At 30.7% G+C, this 24,563-nt stretch overlaps 3 protein-coding genes across 4 annotated transcripts in view; 1 reads left to right on the forward strand and 2 right to left on the reverse strand.

The window, feature by feature from the left end:
* The window catches only part of LOC129226413 (RRP15-like protein), a 17,683-nt gene extending 4,573 nt beyond the window's left edge, over positions 1-13,110 (reverse strand). The window contains exons 1-4 of one of the 2 annotated variants that reach the window (XM_054861013.1): positions 13,043-13,110; positions 10,608-10,984; positions 6,945-7,030; positions 3,635-3,791 (exon numbers count right to left, since the gene is read on the reverse strand). In XM_054861013.1, coding sequence (XP_054716988.1) covers positions 3,635-3,791; positions 6,945-7,030; positions 10,608-10,973 — 609 coding nt within the window. In that variant the 5' untranslated portion in view covers positions 10,974-10,984; positions 13,043-13,110. Of the gene's footprint in view, positions 1-3,634; positions 3,792-6,944; positions 7,031-10,607; positions 10,985-12,986 lie in introns of both variants that reach the window. The other variant, XM_054861014.1, reaches the window with a different exon arrangement.
* A 273-nt stretch (positions 13,111-13,383) lies between these two features.
* On the forward strand, positions 13,384-16,297 carry LOC129225594 (neurochondrin homolog). Its single transcript, XM_054860051.1, has one exon. The coding sequence runs from the start codon at positions 13,619-13,621 to the stop codon at positions 15,665-15,667; it is 2,049 nt and encodes a 682-aa protein (XP_054716026.1). The 5' UTR covers positions 13,384-13,618; the 3' UTR covers positions 15,668-16,297.
* A 3,961-nt stretch (positions 16,298-20,258) lies between these two features.
* The window catches only part of LOC129226806 (spermatogenesis-associated protein 7-like), a 31,859-nt gene continuing 27,554 nt past the window's right edge, over positions 20,259-24,563 (reverse strand). The window contains exon 10 of the mRNA XM_054861434.1: positions 20,259-20,781. Coding sequence (XP_054717409.1) covers positions 20,500-20,781 — 282 coding nt within the window. The 3' untranslated portion in view covers positions 20,259-20,499. The remainder of the gene's footprint in view (positions 20,782-24,563) is intronic.

A 24,563-nucleotide genomic window follows, 5' to 3' on the forward strand; every position in this document is an offset into this window, starting at 1 on the left:
TATTAGCCAAATTTTAAAAGTTTTAGCCTTATTCCAAAACTTTTAATAACTAAATTTAATAAATTTTTAACGGTGAATATTTGTTTTTGTTTTTTTTTCACTTCAGTCAGAAAACTGGAATAATTTTATAAAATATGCATTGTAAGTGCTTATTATTTTCATTATGCAGTTTACACTTAAGTTTAATAAACACTTAATAACAATGCATTAGACATTGAGTTCTTAATTTATTATTTTTTTATTACAGAATTTCTAACAATAGTTTTGAGGATTGAGGAAAAGTCTTATTTCTGTTTTTTGTGGAAATTTCTAAGAATTTTATGTTAGACAATATTTTTGCCCAATTGAAGTTTTTTCGCTGTTATAGTTTTATAGCATTTGGCGTGGTGACAAATGCTTTGCGCAGGCTCTGTTTTATCATACCAAACCACTGTAGAAATCATGTTGCTATATTCCTGGCTTAGAATGAATTATTTTTAATAACTTTTCTTGTTTTGCTTATTAATGCTCACAGTATTTTAGATTTGAAAGACCGAGTTATTTGTTTTTAAATTAAGATAGTATTTTGAAACACAACTTATTTGTATGATATTTACTATTGCTGTTTTACAAATGGAGAAAAAAAAGAATATTTAAGAACTTTAAAAAATAAAGAAAAAAAAAGGAAAAAAATAAATTAATGGTTTGCTCTTGATCTCTGATACATTAAGTAAATTCATTTTAGTTTTTTAACTATTAATGAAGAATTTTTTTAATACTAGATTTAAAGTAAAATTTAAATTTTATATGTTATTAATACATTATCTTTTACTCTTTTTTTTTGCATTTTTTGAGAGAGGGAGTGGAGAACCCCAAATTTATTCAAATTGTTATCATTCAAGTTATTTCCAAGGTTGTCATTGGGTTACACTTTTTTAAATTCATGTTAATCCAGTGTTAATTCTGTCCAGTGTTAATCTTAATAAATGAACCTATGGGTTTTTATTGAGTGTTTATAAGTTGTATTTCATGTGGCAGGGTTTCAGCCAAATATATTCTCTTGGGCATGTTTTTTGGAAAAACATTAACTAGACTACATATGTGAAATACACCGCCAGCTCAGTCATTTCCAGCCGAGGACAACAGTTTCATATTGAGCAATTATACATTATAGCATTTATTGTATAGAATAATGTTAAAACTTGAATTTAACAGCAAGTGTTCCTTTTTGTTTCTGAACCCATTATGCAGTTAAGATTACATTGGTACCATTTACCCATTATGTTATAGTTTTGCTGTTTATGTGCCATGTTTATTTCCTTTTTCCTTATAAGTTCAAATAGCAGTCCTCAATTCAAATTTGCATCCTGAAATAAATGCTAAGCACACAGGCAACACACTCACCTTGTCATCTTACTGATCTTATCAGAGAAATGTCGGTGAATGAATTGAAATATAAAATTATTAAAATGCGCCTTGAATCTGAAGGTGAACTAGTTATAAAGCAAAAAGTATTCTTTTGTACAGATTCAAATACCACTCTTTTGGCATATAACACACAGTGAGTGCCTCGGCTACGATTGTTGAGAAAACTTTTTTTTTTTCAAATATAATATGATTTTTATACAATACTTACAAAGGTTTTTTTTTCATACTATTAAAATATTTAATGGATTAGTCAAATTTATTCTACCCGAAAAGATGGAAGGCACATGCCCCTGAGCTACTGCAAAATAGGCCTGAGCTTGTCTACTTTTAGTCTCTTTTTTATGGTTTAAAGTATCTTTTCTCTACTTTTTTTGAGTGCTTATTTTGTTCCTAGGCCTGCCATCTATTTTGCCAGCGCAAGTGATAAAGTCGCCAAAATCGACGCTGTTGGCGAAAACCGGAATTCCCCGCTGGTAACCCTTTGCTTAGCATGCGCTGTGAGTTGTCGCCAATCGGGATTTGCTTGGCGATTTTTGCCTCTGTTTTGTTTACTTAAATTCGTTCATTATGATCAAAACTTGTGTTTCTACTGTTATTTATGTAATGTTCAATGCATAACGTATTAATTGTGCAAAAGACCAATGGATTAAAGAAATTAACGTTATAATAGCCTTTTTTATTAAGGTTACAAGACAGAAGATCATTTATAATATTGAATAAAAGGACAGAATTATCAGTGTCTAGATCATAACGCATTTTGGACGTCTCACATACATGTTTAAAAAAGATGATTTTTCTTCAAAGATACTGCATAAAAACATATGAAAACATTTTAAAATAATTAAAAAATGATTTTGAGGATAGAAAAATACCTTTAAAACAAATAAATCATGTATTTACTTTTCAAATAACAGCATTTTTCAGATCGTAACTTTTGGACATACATCAAACTTCCGACTTTCCCTTTTTTCTAAAATCGTTTGCAAAATAAATAATATGTCTTTACTTTTGTAATTCCTGGAAAATATTATCAAAAAATTATTCAGTTTCAGATTTATACCCTTAATGTTTTTTGCAACGTATGAAGATAATTTAAAAAAAAAAAAATTTTTTTTTGATGGTTCATTTGTTCAGTTAACGTTTTGAATGTCCATATATATATATATATATGTATATGTATATATAGGTGCCTTTTAGCAGAAAAAATATTTTTTAAGGGAATTTGAAGAGCATTTTTTCCATAATTTATGTCAATTCTTGTCTCCATGCAGTATTATAATTTAACTCAAAATTTTTCGAGTTAATTAAAATGAAAGTTATTTGGTGTTAAAGCTTCAAAGTTGAGGTCTGTGTTTGCTCCCACTTTTTGAGAACTGCCCATATCCTACTGTTGCTTTGAGGTGATAATATATGGATTGACTAATCAACACTTAAAAAGAGTAATAGAAAAAAGCCATCATAAGCACATGATCTTTTACTTCAACCACAGTGAAATGGTTGACTACATTCTGCACAATAATAAGGTAGTATATCCTTCAACGTTAACACAACCAGTCTAATTACGTAATGTGAAGTGTAATGTTTGTGCCTACCAGCAAAAGGAGCTGTGTTACTGTCATTTTTAATACAGAATGGGCAAACAATCAATAAAAACTAAGCGTTCATAAAAATTCAAAACTGATCAAAGTAAGGGGCAATTTGCACAGTATCTTTTACTATACATGTTCATCGGCAAGGGAAAAAAGTGAAAACAACTTGCAATAGGCGCCACTTGAGTGAATGAGGTAATAAGTATATGTACAATGACCTTTTTTTTAACATTAGTTTGACATAATTTTCCACAAATTACAAAAGTAAAGACATATTACTTATTTTGTAAATGATTTTAGAAAAAAAGGAAAGTCGGAAGCTTGATGTATGCAATAAAATGTTCAACCTGATTATTATGCAATAAAATGTTCAACCTGAGCACTATGACAAGAAATAATGCATTCTAGCATTATGCCTTTATTTATTTTTTTATTTTTGGGAGTGCGTGAAGTAACTATTAGCCTAGAATAAAGGTAATTAATCAAAATATAAAAAAAAATTGATTGAGGGAAGGAGATTGTGGCAATAAATGCTTATAAGCCTGGAGATCTCAAACTTTAAGATACTGATTTCGAACAAGGCTTTTAGAACCTTGTAAAAAAATTATGTACTAAAAAAAGAAAAACTGAGAACATACCTGAGCCAACTTATCCTGCTTTTCATACCCTTTTAAAATGTCCATGAAGTTTCCTTTTACAACGTTAAGCTTTTCGCTCCTTTTTGAAGCCTTTGCTTTTTTAACTTTTGTAGATTTCTGATGTTCATGCACAGTGTTGAAAAGATGAACCACACCCCTAGAATAAAAATAGCACATTTTTGTATAGATTATATAATATACGTGTCAATAAACAACATTTAATGTAGCGTTATGCCACATGAAAACTAAAAAAATGTTATTTACTGCTTGTGTGTAATTGATATTTTCTCATAATCCTGAGTAAACCAACATTGATGTTACAAGGGTCAGGCCAGAAGAAACTTGGGTTTGCTAACAGACCCTTTACAAAATAATAATAATAATAATAATAATAAAATAAATAAAAATAGTCTTTTTACTAAATTCTAATCAACCTAAAACGACCCTTCACAAAATTCTAATCAAATAAAATGGATGTTTCACATTCTATAATATTTTCCCAAGAAACTAGAAAAAATAACTCCCTAAACACACACCTAAAAATTTCAATGGCCCATTCTACGCCAAGTTTACCCTCCATCCCCTACCCATACCCACACATGAATATATAACTATATACCCAGTAGCAGAAACGGGGCAACACGCAACATGGCAACTGCAACTGTCACTGTCGGATATAATGAACTGCTGCTGCAGTGAGAGAATGAAATGATTGCACATGCGATTGCTCTTGTTCGCCTGCCAGATTGCCAAAACAAAACATAAACCAGAACAAAACAAGCTTTTCCAAACTGTTTACTGGAAAAGCAAATCAGAAATCAAAATAACGCATATTTCTGAGTACAAAAAAAAAAAAGTCAGCACATTTCTGTGATGCAAGCAATAAATAACTAACATCTTTACTAATAATAAAGCTGAAAGTCTCTCTGTCTGTCAGGATCTCTGAGACCAGGGCCAGATTTAGGCGAGGGCAGGCGGGGCAACTGCCCCGGGGCCTCCACAACAAAGACCCCACAATAAAATTTTTACAAAATATCCTAACTTTCATGGGTCAGCAAATTTTATGTTTTTTCTCCCCTATAAATCATAATAATAATAATAATATAAAAAAATAAATAGCAGTAACTTCAGGATGCATTTACTATTAAAGTGCTGATCGAAAATATCGGATATATACATATATATCAAAATATTCGGATATATATTAAAGTATCGGATATTTTCGAAAATATGATCTTTTCGAACCCTGATTAGGGGCCTCCACTCCTTCGTTGCCCTGGGGCCCCACTTCCAAATCCGGCCCTGTCTGTGATGCGCATAGTGCCTAGACCGTTCGGCCGATTTTCATGAAATTTGGCACAAAGTTAGTTTGTAGCATGGGGGTGTGCACCTTGAAGCGATTTTTCGAAAATTCGATGTGATTCTTTTTCTATTCCTATTTTAAGGACAAAATTATCATAAGATGGACAAGTAAACTACGAAATCATCATAACATGGAAATGTAACATGGGAACAAGCCAATTGGCGAGATACGAAATTATCATGTTTTACCGTAACATGGGTACAAGCCAATTGGCAAGAAAATTCACCATACATTTTTTGTAAATATACAGGCGAACCAAAATGTCTTTTAGTTTTTCTATTACAGGCAAAGCCGTGCGGGTTCCACTAGTAGTGAATAATTTTGCTTGTTTGTTTGTTTTATATTGTTAGCAGGGATGTTGTTATAAAGTTCTGTAAAAATGCAGTGTAAGAACTTTTTCTACCTGCTAATGACTTTAAGAAAAAGCATTTATCAGCAATGCGAAATTATCGCCATTTAGTGTTTAGTACCTAGTGTTTAGTGTTAGTTAAACCTTTACTCATCCTTTTTTTTTCACGACTCCAAATTTTCGGTGAATATTTCATTGATATTAGTAAAATCCAATATGCAGACCTGTTAAATGGTAATTCTAAAATTATTTTATTTTAATAAACTTTTTTATTTACCGTTTTTATACTTTTAAGTGCTTTCATTTTGAAAAATGCAATCTGATTGCATCCGATATGAGAATCGAAATTTTACTTTTTTTTTCAACCTAACTTTGCTTTATATGGAAGCAAATAAATGAAAAGTCTATTAAAACCATTTCAAGATTTTAAAACGAAATTCTGTTTTTGTTTAGGAGTCAAAAAGTTTAGCTGCAACTGTGTCTATAGATATTAATGATTGGTTTATCATAAGCTTCAAAAATGCAGTTCTAAAACAATTTTTAAAAATTTAATTCTTTTTTGAGCCATTTTTATACTTTTGGAGCCTTCACTTTGAGAATTGCGATGTCTTTGCATCTACTTTTAAAATCGAATTTTTTGAATTTTTGATGTTTAGTACACTTTATTAAGAGGTGAATAAATAAATTCCCTTTTTATTTTTATTGAAATCATGAAATTTAGAAGTTTTAAACGAAATTCTAAGAGTTTCAAAAGTTAAATGCTCAACCACTGCTTGAATTTTATTTTCATGTTTCAATTATTTAATGAAAATTAATATTATTAAGGGAAAAAATAAAAAATATCACAAAAAATTTCGCTTTACAATCCCCCCCCCCCACGCAAAATTATTTGATTTTTCACAAAATTAATTGGTTTTTCACAAAATGAATTAATTTTTCACAAATAAAATGGACACTGAAAAATCCTAGACAGATCCCTGTTCAATAGCCAACACATGTTTGCAAATGTCAGGTGCCCGGCAAGGGCAGCGGGTGGGGGGGGGGTCATTTGATTGCACTATTAAAATTTTAGGGGGAGGTAATTTGAGAAAGATTTTGGTCTCAGTTTTGGGGGGGAGGTCTCGTTCTTCAGAGGGGACTGTTTCAAGGAATTTAGGGAAGGGCGCCATCGTCTTTGGGAGGGGGGGAGGGCACCTCCTGCCTTATTTCAAAAATAATTATTTTTCAAAAAAAGATTTTTTTTTTTCTTTTTTTTTTTTTAATTGAAACCACGTTCAAAATTTTGCAGACAGATTATGAAGTTTTAAAAGCTTGTTGCAGACAACTATAAAACTTTCTGCCACAGGGATTATATATATAAATTTTGAAACTACATTTTCAAAAGTATTCAATTTTTCACAAAATTGTTTATTTTCTCCTAATAAAAGGGCCCTGTGAAAAAACTTGAACAGTCCCCTCTGTTATAAAATTTAAATATTAATAAATAAGATAATCTACCATTTAGATTTTTTACAGCACTAAGTTAAAGAACATGAGAATATAAAAGTTAATGTTAATTTTCATAAGGAACAAAGAATAAATCAATATAAAACTCTTACCTGGTAGCAATTTTCACTAGCTCTCTTTCTTTTTCTCGCTGCGTAATATCAGGCTTCACTCTACACATTGCCTCCCATAATGCTTTCTGTAAATTACAATAAATATTTACTAAAATGCATTGTCTTGAAATTTCCAAAACTGCCACAATTACAACAATTATTAATGAAAATAATACTTTTAAATAAGCATTTGTATCAAATTCCAACACATGGAAATTTGGCAGCAATATAAAATTCTTGGAGCAACATGAGAATGGTATGTGTTCAATAGATCTCCCCTAAAAGTAAAACTGGTTTAGTTCATTATAAAATGCTACTGGGCCATTCTACCGTTACGTGCGGGACAATTCAACTCGATAATTTCACCATCATTATGTTATAGATCTTACTATTTTAACTAAACAGAAGTAAGCACATGTTTTCATCTTTTCATTTGATACAAAGATAGGCCTGACACAGTTTATTTTTATTTATTTGCATGTGTCATGTGCTTGACATCCAAAGTCGATTTCTATAGTGTGTAGCAGAACGACACTGGTATATGGGCAAACTTCACCAGACTATAGAAAATTTAATAGCTTTCTTATCAAAATATATTTCTTTAAAATTTGGCAACACTTACTTGTGATTCCCTTTGTTACGTCTGAAATCTATTTTATTTATTTTTTCCCAGACACTATTTTATATTTTTCAAAAGAATTTCTGTGAGTTTTTAAAGTTTATTTATGTAATGATTACATATCTTTATAACTGAAAATAATGCTAGAAGATGACAGTAAAACATTTTATGGTTAATTTATGAAGCTGTCTTTTTATACAGTGCTCGCCGCTTATTGGTTCTGAAGACATTTGATTTTATAAAGCTGCTGATTTCATAAAACGGCATACCGAAACTTACTAAATGGTTTTGAAGCTCAAGTACTCTAAAAACAAAATGAATTACTTCATTTATTTTTGTTTTCAATGTTTCAAAATACAATTGACATGTTAAGCATGAGGTAAATTTTTTGAATTTGCACAAGGGTCTTAGTCAAGTATCAATACACCAATATTTTAAGAGTTGGAGAGAAAAGAACAATGCCATTTGAAAGTTCACAAAATGTTTTGTAAGTTTCAACATTATATTTTCCTCTTTGCTCAAAAGTGTAATGTATAACATCAAGCACTTTTCTGGCATCTGTTGAAGAGAGCAAATTTGGCACCAAGATTTCCTCATCTTCTGACTCAGAAGGGAAGGAATCAGTCTTGGAACTTCTAAAACCGATTCCTTCCCTTCTAGGTGCTTCTTTACCAATTTTCCGTGCATTATATCCTGAAGTGTGATTTTATAAAACGGCGGATATGAGTTTATTAAAGGATAGTTTTAACATGTTTTGATATTGTAATGATTCTGTTCTTCCCGATTTGATTTTAAAAAGCGGCAGATTTTATAATCCAGTGATTTATTAGTGGCGGGTACTGTGCTTGTATTGCCTTCACGGGAAAGATAGACTTAAGAAAAATAGAATTAAGAAATGCGTCATCTAGAGATATCAAACCTCCTTTGGGGTGTCAATCATTGGACAAAAACAAATTGGTGTCAAGCAGACAGCGAATGTAAATACTATTGGCCTCAGGTTTTGTTTTTTGTTTTCTTCATTGCAGAAAAAATCCCCATAAGTGACATAATGGCCAACCTTCGGACACAACCTATTTGTTTACTTTTGGTCAATCTTCAAATTACCACACAACTCCTGGAAAATTCCTTGCAGTTTTTCCGGTATAAATATCCAGCATTACAAACAGCAAGCAAACACCGATAGTTGTATAGGAATATTAATATCCTGATAGTTTCATCACAGAAAAATAAATAAAAATAAAGGGAAGGAGAGCAGAATTCAAATGATTTTATTTTTTAATAAAAAAATTAGTGTGGTAACTAAAAATTTGTGTTTAATTTTTAAAAAAAGTTTAGCTGAACAAAAATATGATCAGCCTCATGCTCTCTAAATTAAATTTACACATAAAAGAAGTATGTCAAGTAAAACAATTAATAATTTTTGCTTGAATGATAGACATTTTAATATTTAATCACTTTTACAAAAAATAAGTAAAATTAAGTTTTTTTTCCTTTTTTCGGTTGTTTCTATTATTTGGGCATTGATAGTTTTTGTAACTACTGCTAACTGCTGACTTTTCAGTCATAACTTTCATTTTTTCCTTGTGGCAAGTTAATTTACAATGGCATTTACACCCTTTAAGAGCGAAACAAAAGACTAGATCAAATTTGTTTGAAAAAAGTTTACCATATTTTCGGGAGTAAGCGCCCCCCGCCTCGAAATATATTCTTCACTTTAAAAAAATTTTAATGCACCGAACAAGGTATAAGCCTCGCACCTGCCATAATCGCCAAACCCAACATTAAACAACTTAAAAGCACAATTAGTAGTAAAGAAAGCTGGAATGAAATACAAATATTTTTAATTAACGAAACTATATATACTTTGCTGTAAATATAATTTTTTTACCATGGGAGGGAACATTCGTTAGTTAGAGCGAGGAACACAGACCCTTCTCCTCAATGCCTCGCTAATGTCAAACTCTCTGACCCAAGTAGCACAAAAATATTGATTGATGTAGAAAGGACATAGGTCGATGTTCGAATATCGAACATATTGAATTATGCCGAAGTCAATTTTTTGGCCGACTTGATTTAAAAAGTCATTTTTACTGCTTAATTCCATGTTTGAAATCAATTAATCATTATTAAAAGCATTTATATAGAAACATTGTTATTTATATAGAAATCAGAAGCAAAATAGAAAATTGCAAACATCGAAAAACATTGTTTTATGTCAGAAAAAACTTTTGAAACAGTCACCTTTTTTTTTGCACTTTTTCAACATTAATCGTTATGTTGTGCGAACTGCCGGCAGCAGGACGATATGGTGCCATCTATTGGCAACATTTTCAACGTTTATGTGGGATTTTTTTACTTGAAAAAAAAAAGACTGCTTGAAAAAAGCAAAAAAGATTTTTTTTGCTTTTTTTCTTGTATGAGCTGCAGCGCTTACTCCCGAAAATATGGTAATTTGTATCCTAACTTGATACATTGCCTTATTTGCTGTGTATGTGAAATCAGTTTTCAGCAATAAACAATTCATTTTTGGCTTTACATACATTTTTTACTTACATCCCTATCATTTTTACCCAGAAATTAAATATATGCTTCAGCATTCTTGATTTTTTTATACACAACTAGTATACTTGTATACACTAGAGTAGTTTCTTACTTATTCTGCAAATTATCCACAAAATCTGCTTATCCGCGGGCAATGCGCCACTCTGGAAAATCAAGTTTTCTGTACTTTTGATCATTTTCTTCAAATTTTACACATCTGGTATGACAATTTTATGCAGCAACCAGGCTCATCATTTAGGGGGGTCAGGAGAAGGCAATTGAGCCACTTCCCCCTCCCACCCTGGTTTTGTGAAATTAATGTATTTACAAAAAAGGGGCATGGTTTTGGTTGTTTTTCTGTGTAATTTGCATGGGAGTAATACCCTTTGATCCCCCTGGAAAACGTCAAAATGACGTGTCTGGCTGCGTCACTAATCTGGTGTGAAAGAAGTTAACAAAATATCCTAAAATGAAACAATACATCAGTATCCAAAAAACTATACCTGTTTTTGTTTTTCTAATACTTCTTTTCTTTTTTGACTAAAACTTTTTATCACTTTCTTTTCTTCAGGTTTATCTTTGTTTAAAAGATTTCCGCTGCCATCAACAAGCTCAATTTCATCTTTCTTTTTGGTTTTTCTCTCAGAGTCTTTTTTGGCTTTACTTAAAATAAAATTCTCTGTATGTACAGGGGCATTAAGAACTTGACACATGGCATTAGCCCATCCTAAATTACCGGCAGAACTAACACTGGCGTCCTCATCACTTATTTCAGAATTCTCACTTTTCATCTCTGCATCAGATTCCTCCAAATCACTTTCAGATCCATCAACTTGTTTGATCTCCACTCTGGATTTCGTAGTTGCCATTTTCTTGTACTCTAGAAAGCAAGAAACCTGGTGAACATAAAATTACAATCTGTACCAATAACAGGGGTCTGTCCAGGATTTTTTACAGGGTCCGTTTTTTGTGAAAAATCAAATAATTTTGTGAAAAATGAATTAATTTTGTGAAAAATCAAATTATTTCGCAAAAAAAAAAGAGAAAAAAAAATTTTTTTTTGTTAAAACGAAATTTTAGAATTTAGAAATGGCACAAACTGCATCAATTAAACTTAAAGTTAAGTGTTTTCCTCTATGTCGAGAATATCATTCTGGAGTGTTTTTTATATTGTTCTGGACATTTAGTGAGGGGGGGGGGCATCGCTCTATCAAGTATCAACATTTATCTACCATTCTACATTATGTTAAATTATACCAGAAACATTTCTGTACAGTATTTAAAATATTTGTAACAAAAAAATAAATAAATAAAATAAAATTCAGACAAGGGTTCAGCATTTTTAACTTTTTGACCCAAGAGACAAGACTCTTAAAAAACACAGAATTTCGTTTAAAACTTATAAATTCCGTGATTTTAACAAAAATAAAAGCATATTTTAATTGTTTACCTCTTAACAAAGCGTAATAAACATCAAAAATTCGAAAAATCGGATTCCCATAGCGGATGCAAAGAGATCGCAATTCTCCAAGTGAAGGCATCAAAAGTATAAAAAACGGCTTGTAAGAGAAATATTTTTGATAAAATTATTTTAAAATTGCATTTTAGAGTCCTATGATAAACATTTCCTTAATATCTGTGGACACAGTTGAAGCAAAAAAAAAAAAAAAATAAACCATCTATATCTATCCTCATAAAAGAAAATTGAATTTTACTTTAAAAACTTGAAATGAGAGTTCTAAAAAAATAAAAAGACTTATTTGCATCCTAATAAAGCGAAGTTAGCTTGAAAAAAGAACAAAATATGATTCTCATATCGGATGTTAAAAGATTGCATTTTTTAAAGTGTAGACATCTAAAGAACAAAAAAAAAAAAAACGGTAATTAAAAGAGTTTATTTAAAGTTAATCATCTTTGTTAGCATCGAAAAATCAAAACCCATATAATTTTCTCCCAAAATAACAGTTAAACATCGCACCGCACGCACCCTAAAAACGCAAATATTGACAAGCTGATAAAATGATGAGAATTGTTTCTAATCAAGTCATTATAAAGGTTCAACGCCAGACTCTAAGTGGTGATAATTTTGAAGTTGGTAACCCTATCTGAAGCGATCATATTTTCCCCCCACCCTTACTATCCTTTTGCAGTTTTAAGTTCATTTCGCAGATATATATTATTATTGTTTATTAAATCATGAGCAGGGAGAAAAGTGCTTACCAACGCCTTTTCAGAAAAGTTTACAACACCGCTGCTAATTAGCTGTAATAAAACAAACAACAAGCATTATATTTATTTGGCAGTAGCAATTATTTATCTTTTGCAGGAGCATCACAAGGGTGCCGGTTTTTTTTTTTTTTTTTTTTGCAAAATTAGACGATTTTGTATAAGCTGATCCCTCTAATTTGACTTCAGAAAAGGTTCCAAAAATTATCGGTTTATACACAGAAAGATGCGTTATTTTGCTTTCACATTTGCTCTTTCAATAAACAATTTGCGAAAGACCCGATCTTGTTTATCAGAATTTTGTGAAGGGTCCATTTTGGTTGATCGGGATTTTGTGAAAGGTCCGTTTTGGTTGATCGAGATTTTGTGAAAGGTCCGTTTTGGTTGATTGGGATTTTGTGAAGGGTCCGTTAACGGACCCAAATATCCTCTGGCCAGACCCCTGAATAAACATTAAAGTATCATTTTAGTTTAGATCCAAAAAATCTGAATGCCTGTAGTCCTTGCAGCATGGGTAAGCGAAGGCTTAAGAAGAGAAAATCTAAAAGATTTTGTTAAACAAAGTGAATTTTCAACACTGAAACATATACGTGACGCATTTGCACATTTAAATTATAGATTACAAATTATAAACAAGTAGCAAAAATAAAACAAACCAAAACTTTTGGTAAACTACAGTAATATTAATCACATTCCATGGAAATGTTCTTACATATGACACTTAAAAACCACGAGGTTTGCGACAGACGACTCGGGTTTCCTCAAGTTTTGTAAATAAAGAAAATGTTGCCATTAAAGCTTCAAAATGCTTGCGCTGAGTCGGCTTGGACTAGAGCCCCTTGGACTGCTTCGAAGCCGACCAAGTAACAGCTCAAGAAGTAACAAAACAACTTTCATTAATCAATAAGTTTTAATTCTCATTCAATTCGTATTCTAAATACAGAATCCGGGTTTAAATTTTCAGATTTAAGTAACTAATGAAAACTTTTAAAGAAGTGAAGTCATATGTTGTTTACTTCGACCTTGACTGCGCATCGCAAAACAGAAGTAAAATTGTATTTTCATACAATTGTTTTCGGCTTCAGTAATATCCTCAGTCGAAAGTGCTATTTAATTATTAAGATATGAATCATTTTTCTGTCGTATTAACTGCTGCTCTATTCTATTTAGTCTAAATTACTTTGTTTATTTGAGTTTTTCCTAACGTGTGAACGATTATGAAACCAGCATTGTCTTGACGTTAATAGCTATATTTTCTACAAAAAGTCATTTTCAACTTGATACAATAATGGAAACTGTTAACAAGTGTAAGGTCGTATGGTGTGCAGCTAATACTGATACAGAAAAATTTGCCGCTCTAATGATTATAGCAAAAGTTTTAAGAACTGAAAACTTATCTGAAAATGAAAAGAAAGAAATATTTGAAACGATTGGCTTTCGTTTCCTACTAAGGTTGTTGGAAACTGAATGTGAAGTCGAATCAGCTGTTAATCCATATAAAACGTTAGCCATTACTCTTTTGTCCTGCTTTTGTTTAAACCAAGAGTTAATTAACAATCCAAATGTTCTGCTTTTCCTTCCTAGCTTAATTGATATTTTAAACTGCGATAATCAAGAAGAAAACAATGCCTCCATCAATGATGCCTTAGATGTAACAGCAGCAGTGGTTGTCAATGAAAATTGTCGCCAAAAACTGTTGGACTGTGGAATTTTAAATGCCTTACTTAATCAATACCGAAAGGTCAAAGAGGATAAAACTCTTGCAATATTTGTCATGTTCATACTTCAGTCTGAACATAATGATACTTATGAACAAAGCGTTAGTGAAATGCTGAAGATGATGGCTGTTGAATTTCAGGCAGAACAGTCTCTACAAAAATTTGAATTATGTAATTATATGATATCTATTCTTTTAAAATATAGCAATTGTTTAGAATTGGAATCCAGTCATGTTATTCAAATAGGCTTAACTGATATTCTGCAGAGTAAAGTAGCCAAACCTCAGAGAGACTCAGCATTAAAATTGGCCGGAATTATCGTCCACAAATTTGGATCCAGGTGGTTTTCCGATGATTCCGAATCTTCAAAGTTGTTTTTCACAATTTTAGTACAAATCACTAGCGTTGAAATTTGTATGCTGCTTGAAGACAATGCATTAGAAGAAATCAACAAAGAATTGTTCCTTCTCAGCTCATGTTATTGTATACTTGAAAGAATCATTGGAATTATGGTCGATGAGAGTTTGTTCCAACCTAACAGACTTCATTTAGAACAACTGCTGAACTCTATAAACATGGCCTTTAAAGCCATTGTCAATTTTCTAAAAACTGTATCCTCAAGTAAGAATGACTCAATCACCAAAACCAGTATCTTCCAAGATGTAATAATTGCAACTGTTCGAGTATTGTGCTCTTGGCTCGCTGAAGAAACATTTGCCTTACAAGAAGATGTGTTAGAAATATTACCTTTTGTTTTGGATGTCTGTAAGAATCCATCTGATCTTTGCACTTTAGAAGTCAATGATTTCAAAATTTTCCAGTTTTTTGTTTCGCCATTGTGCCACCTCACAGCAGACGACAAAGCTCGGCAAGTTCTACTTGAAAATGACCTCTTGAAGATGCTTTTTCGTTACATGGATTATCAATGGTCAACTTGTAAAGAGGAATTTTTTGCTAAAGAAGTACCTCTGACAACTTTATGTGGTATTTTCTTGAACATTGTTGTCCTTGAAGCTAAGCTGGTTGCAGACACTGAAGAGTTCTTTTATTTCTTAAAATTCCTTTTCAATGCTCTTCCACAGTTGAGTCCGACATATAAACTGATCCCTTTGAAGGCAAATTTTTCTGTTTTGGGCCTTTTAATTACCAGACAGTTTTACAAGCAGGTGCGAATATGTGAAACTAGTTTTTATGGATTTTTATCGTCAAGTGTCAAGTTCCTCTGGGATGCTCATAATGCAGAAGACAACAATGGTATAGTGAATTTCGTAATCACAAGAGAATATCGAGAGGTATGGTCTGATGTGATGGAGCTGTGGTTTCTGGGAATGCAGGCCCTTTCAACCTTGCTACCCATCATGCCTTGGATAGCTGGTTTTCTGATTGAAAGTGGATGGCCTCAACACATCATTCAGTCATTTTCAAGGGTGAGCGAAAGAGGTTTAGAAGGGAATATTAAATCCACTTATCAAGCATTTTTGAGTGCTTTAGTCAAAGTCAGTCGTGAAGCTGTATTAGCTCTGAAAGATTGTAATGCCATCATCATTTGTCAAAAACACAAGATGACTGAACTTGAATCGCTTCTCCGAAAATCTGATTCAATTGATAATCTGAGCTGATTTTTTGTTTTTTATTCTTTAATCTGAAAAAGTTTTTTCATTCACTCATTTCTTATTTATTTAAGGCATGCTGACCAGGGCCGCCGAAGGCCGACTTGGCCTCTCATCGACCCTGGTGCTGAGTGTATTAAGAGATTTTTTTTAATTTAAAAATTACAGCATTATCTATTTTGAAACAAGCAGGATTTTTTGCTTTGCTTTTTTATTATGAATTTTCTTTTCTGGTGAAACATAATGCAAATATAAATGGTCGCTACAATGTGTTGGTCTTGCTGGTTTTTTTTTTACTTAGAAAAAACCTGACATTGTTAAAAAATATGATGTAACCTAAAAACTTTTGTTATTTATCCTTAAAACCAATGTTTTTAAAATGTACATGATAGTAAGTTGAACATATAAAATACAGGCTATCCTTATATTGTTTTGGATATAAAATGTTCTACCATGTATTTTTATTCATCTATTATTGCTCCCCTCTCCATAAAGCAATGCAAAATATAATCTAAAACATAATTTAGAAGATTTCAATTTTGAGAAATTATTGAGGAAGACCAGTAGCGTAACTATGGTTTCTAACTCCTCTGAGGAACTAAAGAAATTGCGCCCTCCCCTCAGGATTGCACACATGGGAAGTCACCAGAGGTTGTTGTAACCTCCAAAAAAAAAAAAAATTTTTTTTGGAACATTTTGATTAGTTGATTCAACAAATAGGTAATTTTTCTTTTTTTTTAAGTATTATTTTCAATGATGCCCTATGGTTCCTTCTAAGTAGATGTTATGTATGTCTGTAGCTCTTTTTCTTGCAAGTATTTTTTTCATTTTTTTAAAGCATTTTTCAAATTCTATAATCAAAAAAAAAAAAAAAACCCTCTTAATTTTTTTTTTTTTTATAGCAGTTGAAATGCCTCCCCCTGGCTGCTGCACCCTGGCAAAAGCCACTCCTGCCAGCCCTTAGATACACTACTGGGGAAGACTCAAAAACCTTTAATTTTACACTTATTGTAATAGCTAACCAGTATTATAGACAGATGAAACAGTGTATTAATGATATGATTAATACAAGAATGTGGTCAAATGTTTAGGTAACTGCTTTCGAAATAACATTTACACAAGACTGCTCTAATTTTTTTCATTCGAAAGTACAGTTAATTGTATGCAATATATTGACAGCCCGACCAGTTTTGTCTTCGTTATAGACTCATGAGTTTAATAGTTTATAAACAAGCTGAAAGCAAATGTTATCTGATTGAAGGTGAGAGTGTCGACAAACTCGTAAATTTATCATACCAGCTCATGTCTGCAACAACGGTGTAGTTGGATAGGAACATAACTGCTCTGGATGTCATAAATTGATTCTCAATACACTGCATATAGTTCCGCTTATTGATACAGTTGATTGTAAAATATCAACCTAACTTGCTACATATTTTTTCCAATTCTTCATTGCATGCATTGTTTTAATTTACTAGCATTTTTTCTTTTTTGAACTACAGTTTATTTACAGTGCATACAAGTGAAACTAAATACAAATAGAGAAAAAAGTTTAAAAAATTTTAAATTATGAAAATTTTTTTGAAAATAGCTACTACTGTTGCTGAAATAGGTTTTTTTTTAAAACTTGAATGAATAAATATGACGGCAACTTCATAAAGGCTTGTTATTAAAGGGTTGAACATTTTGTGCTCACTATGAAATTTATGTAAATTTTTCAACCCTTTTAAAACAAACTTTTATTTAATGAGCAAAAAAATTTTAACTTTTTTATGTTCATTTAACATGAATCCTAAATACCCCAAAGTAATGGATCATTTTAATTTTATGAAAAATGTTTTAATTACTTTGACTTCTTTTCTGAAAGTCATAACCTTGCATTGAACTGCCAATCAAGAAAAAAGCTTTTTGAAGCTTTACTTTTCAATGGTATATATTTAATATGGATTGAAAATATGCTGAAAAATTACTGAACATTCAAAATTCTCCTTTTATGATTTTTCAAACATCAACTTAAGTTTTTGAGTTTAATCCAGTTTTTGACAGTTTAAAGATTTTTGATACTTGCCATGTCAAAGACTGGTTTTCAGGGGTCGATCCAGGCTTTTATTTTTAGGTCCGCATTTGGTAAAAAGAAAGAGAAAAAAACTATTTTTGGGCATTTTTCTTTTATGTATTTTCTGTGAGAAAAAAAAATCCTGTCATTTCGTATACAGCATGTTTAGCTGTTACAAATTTAATCTGAAACTCCTTTCGTCCTAAAGGACTTCATTATGAATAAGTTCAGAGCTGAATGTATGTTTTGCTTATGTTTTACTTACATATAAATTGATTCAATTTAAAAATGATGAAAAAACTATTTACAAATGATATTTTGTGAAAGATCTAATTTTAAGATATGAAATTTTATGATTCGGCAGCTTATATGATATAGGATTTTGTGAAGGAGTCGCAAAGCAGACCCAATTTGCATTTGAATCGACCCCTGGTTTTAATGTCAAAATGCTAACCCCGGGTACTTATAAGCAAATGTGTTATTCGAAACTTATTTCTGTATGAAAGTTGTGTCTTTATGCAGTCACATGCAGTGTAAGATCAATATTTGCTCAATAAAAGTTCCTTTTGATAAATTATTTTGCCAAAAAGTATATGTGTCTAAGTGTATTTTGTCAAATTACACTTTGAAAAAAATCTGTGTAACATTAATTTTTTAGCAGTGGCCATTAAAAGCTTGCTTTAAAGTTTTTCTTCATTTTTTTACTTCTATCAATAATATGAGTTAATTGAAAGCAAAAAGAAAGCTCATTTTTTATTTTCAATATTGATTTTTAATATGTTTTTAGAAAGAAATCCCAAAAGTTAATCTTTCAAGCTGATGCTGTTTCAAGTCTTCCAGCTTCAAAAGGACAGTGGTATCACCAAGTGCTCTGTTGCTTTGTTTACCTCTATTATCACTTCTTGCAAAACATAGATTTTTTTATGATTTCTGTACCTATATGTACACACAGCAGGATGTTCTTTTGGACCATCCCTGAAATCATTTTGGCAAGTTTCATGTGATGTTTGTGTCTGTACATACACACATCATGCATTTCACTTAACTAAAAATATTAGCAATGGAATGTTGAAATTTTGTGTTTGGGACTTTTAAAAAGCTGTACATCTTCCTTTTTTGTTGCAACTAAATGCCCCAAATTCTTTACTCCCCCTCAATAGTTCTAAATTAGTTTTTAGTTATTTTTTTTCATATCAAGTTATATTTCTCCTTCTAGCATCACTGAGCATTTCACAATCTATCTATCTCTACTTTTAAGTAACTGTTTCATGATATTTGGCAACTGTTGGTGAAAAGGAAAAAGCAACATTTCACAGGCATAACATCAGCAAAATGCAAATTGAATATTTGCTAAAAACATATCAAATTAGACTTACAATTCGAAGATTTTCTTTTCGCCTGCAGTAACAGATTAAAACCATAATTTCCTCATTTGAAAAATACGTTTATTTTTTCCACCTCAAAAGGATTAATTTGTTGCGCAGGGTGGACTTCCCCACCCTAGCTACGCCACTGACCCGAACATATCTATTTAAATCATGGGCACTTCGCGGCACCCCGCCGCCCGCACTTTGGGAACCCCTGAGCTATAACATTGATTTCTTCAGGAGGTCACAATAAAGACTCGTAAATTCAGCAATATTAATTCAAGGTGGGGGCCGTTTTGAAATGGAAAAGCACTTTAAAACTGAAAATTGGGGAAATTAAAAAAAAAAATCTGGAAAGCTATTTATCAAAGAATAGTTTCTTTTGCATGATAAAATAAAAAATAGATTTCTAAAAAAGTATTTATTTTCATCTTTGAGTCTTTTTTGTTTTACAACATCTAACAATATAATTCAAAAACATAATAAGACAATATTTAGATGATTTTTCAATATAAAAATCATATACATTTAATTTTAACAATTATTTTCAATTTATATAAGATCTTTTTTCAAATAAATATGTAATGCAAATATTTACAAATGGTTGTTTTATGCAAATAATGAAAAAAAAAGCTGTTCAATAATTTATTTCACTTTTACAAAAATGATTTAAAGCATTCTAATTTAGTTAATTTATAAAATAGTTGAATGTATTATTCTTTCTGACAAATGAGATACACTTAGTTTTATTCACATTTAAAAAAAAAAAATTCATTCTATGTTAGGATTAATTTTAAAGATTCTGTATTAAGAATACTACAAATGTCCAAAAAAAAAAAAAAAACCGGAAACACTTCTGAAGATATTGTTGCCTCAGAGCAACAGTAAGACATCTTACTGTTATTTCTGGGATCAGATGTCTTACTGTTGCTCTGAAGCATTGATATATGAAGTAATGATACAAATTAGATATTTTATATTGAAATTTCAAATCATAATTTTTTCATGCATGCATACACATATTCTACATGTATTTGAAAAGAAAAAAGTGTCTTAAATACAAGAGGAGATTATAATAGTTTATAATGATTAGATTACCTTATTGCATAATTTAAAATTTTAGTTTATAGTATTATAAAAAGGGAGTTGGCTATAAATGTTATAAAAATTAGATAAAGTAAAAAATTCTATTAGGTATTATTTAAAAATAATTTTCATTAAGTTTACTTTGAATAAATTTTTGTAAAATATAGTAAGTAGTTACACTTCTATTTACCTATATAATTCATTGTTCTACAAACATATCAAGGTTTGAATGTTTGTAGATGAAATTAAAAATTTATACATTGTGCTTACTAAATGAGTGATATGTGTGTACATTTACAAAAAATTTGAACAAATAATCCTTAAGGCATTTGTCAAGAGTATTTCGATTCTGATTCGCTATCACTTTCAGCTGTTTCGTTTAATGGAACATCTGATTCAGCTTGAATTCTAGACTGAAAATCCTCCTCATCTTCCTTCTCTGAACTTGCAGCCATACTCCCAAGAGAATTATTAGACAGATATTCCTTTTCAGGAGGTGTATATAATTGACTAGACAAAAATGATTTTCTTTTATGATAGACGATATCTTCTGGCTCATCATTTGAAATTTTCAGACCATCCAATACTTGCTCCAACAGTGACTGCAATTTTTCCTTTAAAAATACTACACATTAAATGTGTGTACGTATATATGTGTGAGGCAGCAAGAAGCTAAGGGATGTAAGTGCCAAAATAAAAAATTTCGAGATAACCTGCATAAATAGTAGAAGAACATCGCATCTGCATTGGTGCAAGAAATAGTTTTAGTAGCCCTGATAGGTTTTGCTATACAGCATGATTTAGAAAAAAAATCAATGAAAGCCTATTTAGGATCGTATGTCAAATGTGTTTTCTCAAACGTAAAAAAGTCCACTTACATCCCTTTGCTTCTCACTGACACATATGTAAATACATAGTAAGATAAAAATATGAAGTATCTTCGCACACAACTAAAAATTATCTGCAATTTGAAAATCAATACACAGCAGGTACTGTTTGACCATGGATTGTATGTAGTTTGGCAATCTGCCAAGTAAAGACTATTCCATCTAAATAAACCTAGCAGGGGAGAAGGGAAAAATAACAATGGGATTTTGATGCACACGTTTTATGATGTCACTAGTGCCTTATTCATTTATTGCATTCTCTAAAATAAAATAAGGGAAAACAAAAATAGTTACCATGGAAACAACAAAAAGAAAAGAAAATATTTTCATTTCGTTCAGGAACGTAAAAGCAAAATGGTAAGCTCAAAACTTTGTTGTGAATAAATAAATCAACTCATTTTTGCCGTGAGAATATAGATCAAATATACTTTAGATTAAAAAAATGTTGCTGAGAGAGCAAATTTTCATTTTTGCAAAACTAAGGCTAAATAATAGAGAGGCAAAAGTGCACATCTGTAACAAACCAACACCCCTATAAATTAATAGATAAGTCCATTTCCGCCTATGAACCGGATATTAGCCTTTCCATGTAATCAATGGTCAGACAGTAGGGAAAATTTTTAGCAAGACAAAGCTATTTGCTTTCAATCATGTATGCATGAAAGAAAAAAGAGAACTTTTTCATTAATTTCTCAACATATTTAGAAGGTAATGTTAAATATTGATATTGATTAACAAAAATTAGGCGATGCACATATCTATAGCAAATGTATCTGTTCAAAATATCAAAATTTTTATGAAGATCATCAAATTGAAAAATTTTAAACAAAATTCCATACTCTTTATGGTAGATGTTGAATAGCTGGCTGAATAACTATTTTTGGTTTCATTTTTTTTTTTTTTTAGTTTTTTTTACAAACATGACATCTATAGTTTCTGTTTTACTTCTGTACTAAAAAAAAAACACATGAAATCTCAATCAGTTCATATTGTATTGATTATGAGATTTAGGTATTGCATCTAGTTAAATTCTTTTTAATGTGTTCAGTAACTAGTGCAATTTTTATTACTGAAAAATTATTTGCTTGGGACAGACAGAAAACTTGTTGTGAGACTTTTGCTTTCACAAAATACTATTTGGAGATACCAGCTCAAAAATAACTATAACACATTAACAATTTAATCAAACATAAACACTAGTTTGACCAAAGAGACTATTTGAATATAAGAAATGTTTGTCCAAAGCAATTAAGGTATATATGTAACAAATAATGTATTAGGGGTCTCAGTTTTGAAAATGACCTGCTTTGTTTTTATTTAAAACTTTCAGATATTTTTTCATAAACTTGTAATCACCCCCTGGAACCTTATCTAATATTAAAATTTTTACACAACCACAATGTTTTTAGCAAACCATATTGAAATATTTAAATGGAGCACACTTAACAGCTTACTTCAAATGGGTATAATAAATAACTCATATTTAAAAAACTTAAAATCACATTGTGTAAAAGTAAAACATGACAATCCAGCCCGATAACAGTATATTATGCGATGTATGTTCTCAATTATGGGATGAAATCAATGAACTATTAAAATAGAAATTTTTTACAAATCATACTAAGATAGTTCTACAATAAATTTGACGTATCCTAAAAAAAATTCTGGTGTAAACCTAAAACAGGTACATAAAATATTTTTTTGGTAATTTTTTTTTAAAAATGACATTGGTTTGCCAATTAATTTTTTACAAAAGTAAACATTTTATTACTTCCTTTTACAAAAAAAGGAAGCATTGTATTCGCAAAAAAATTTTCACTCAAAAATTGACCTTAATTTTCATTTTAATCACCCCTGAATAAATATTGTTTTTTTTTTTTTTTCGACTCGACCACACATGGATAAATGCCTAAGAAAATAGACACGCGAAATATCCATAATGACGATTCCCGAGTTAATTACAACATATTTTCTCGTGACGTTTCTATGTATGTACAGTGGCTCCCAAAAGTCTTGAAATTTTGTACACCTTGAAATTTTGTAGTAAAACCAAAATAATGCAAAACTGAATTCGAATATGAAATCCAATTTTTTCTCACACCATTCCTATGCCATTCTAAATAAAACCTAGTAGTTTTTTTTCAAAATATTGCCAAATTTTATTTTTGAAATTTGTCAAAAAACGATGAGAGAAAAAAAATACGCCACAAAAGTCATCGTACAGTGAAATATTTTCGAATAAATTCATGATGAAAATTATCATAAGTGGTTTTTTCATTATTTTTGCATTGTAATGACACTGTCAAGTCATTTGCCTTTAATTTTTTGTTTATTTATTCTTTAATATTCTGCTTATTCTTTTAAAATGGCAGGTATGAGTAGAAAACAACAAACACGATTCCAAATTTGATTTTTTTCCCTCACAGTAGCCATAAATTGGTTTGAAATGTCTCTAAATTTGTTAATTTATACCATTCTATAGTGAAGTACTTGATAAAATGCTTTAAAGACAAAAATCGGATCGAAAACAAGGTAAGTAAAGGTCAACTGGCAAAGTTAACAAAGCGTGATCGGAGGTTTACAGTTAAAAAAATTATGAAAAATACACATTTGAGCGCTGAAAAAGTTTCTGCTGAATTGAATGAAAGATTTTACATTTAATATTCACCTAAAATTGTTCTCCAAGTTCTCTGATTAGCTGGATTAAAGGAGATTTCTTCCCGCAGAAATTTTCTCGTAACAGTAAACTTACGCTTTCTGTCGTAAAATCAATGATGAATAAGCTCAAAACGTTTTGGCACAAGGGCTTACTTATAGATGAAAATAAATTCAATATTTTGGGATAAATTGTTGTATAATTGTCAATAGAAGAAAAAATGAGGAATTTAATCTTAAGAACTTAGCTGGATCAGTTAATCAGGACGGTGAAGGTGTTTTTGTGTGAGGGTGCATAACAGCATCAGGACTTGGTAGTTTGGAATTTTTTGATGAAATAATGAATTATGCTGTTCAGTTAAATATTTCAAAAAACAATTTTAAACTATTAGACCAAAATTTTGCAATCGGAAACAACTTTGCTTTTTTATCAAAATAACGATAAGAAGTACACGTTTGCGTTTGGTACCTCAAAAATCGTCCTTAAACTTAGAAATATCTCCTCAATCGCCAGCTTTAAACTTAATGGAACATATTTGAAGATATCTGGTGGCTAGATTACAAAAATGCACCATTGAAACGAAAAGCGAACTAGAAACAGTAAGACTTGAAGTGCGGCTGAACACTTATTCAGAAATTGCATAAAAAAAGTAAGAAAAAACAATGAAATCTATTCCCAGACGTTTAAAAGCTGTTGTTGATACTGCATGATATTCTATTAAATAATAATTTTGTAAAAAGTTAGATTATTTACTAATTTTTTGGCATTTTTTTAAAGTGTACAAAGATTTTTGTGAGAAAATTTCCGGCACTTTTTGGTTTTTGATTTTTAAAAAATTAAGTTTTAATGTTTT

The sequence above is a fragment of the Uloborus diversus genome, chromosome 7 (genome assembly GCF_026930045.1).
Source record: "Uloborus diversus isolate 005 chromosome 7, Udiv.v.3.1, whole genome shotgun sequence".
NCBI lineage: Eukaryota > Metazoa > Arthropoda > Arachnida > Araneae > Uloboridae > Uloborus > Uloborus diversus.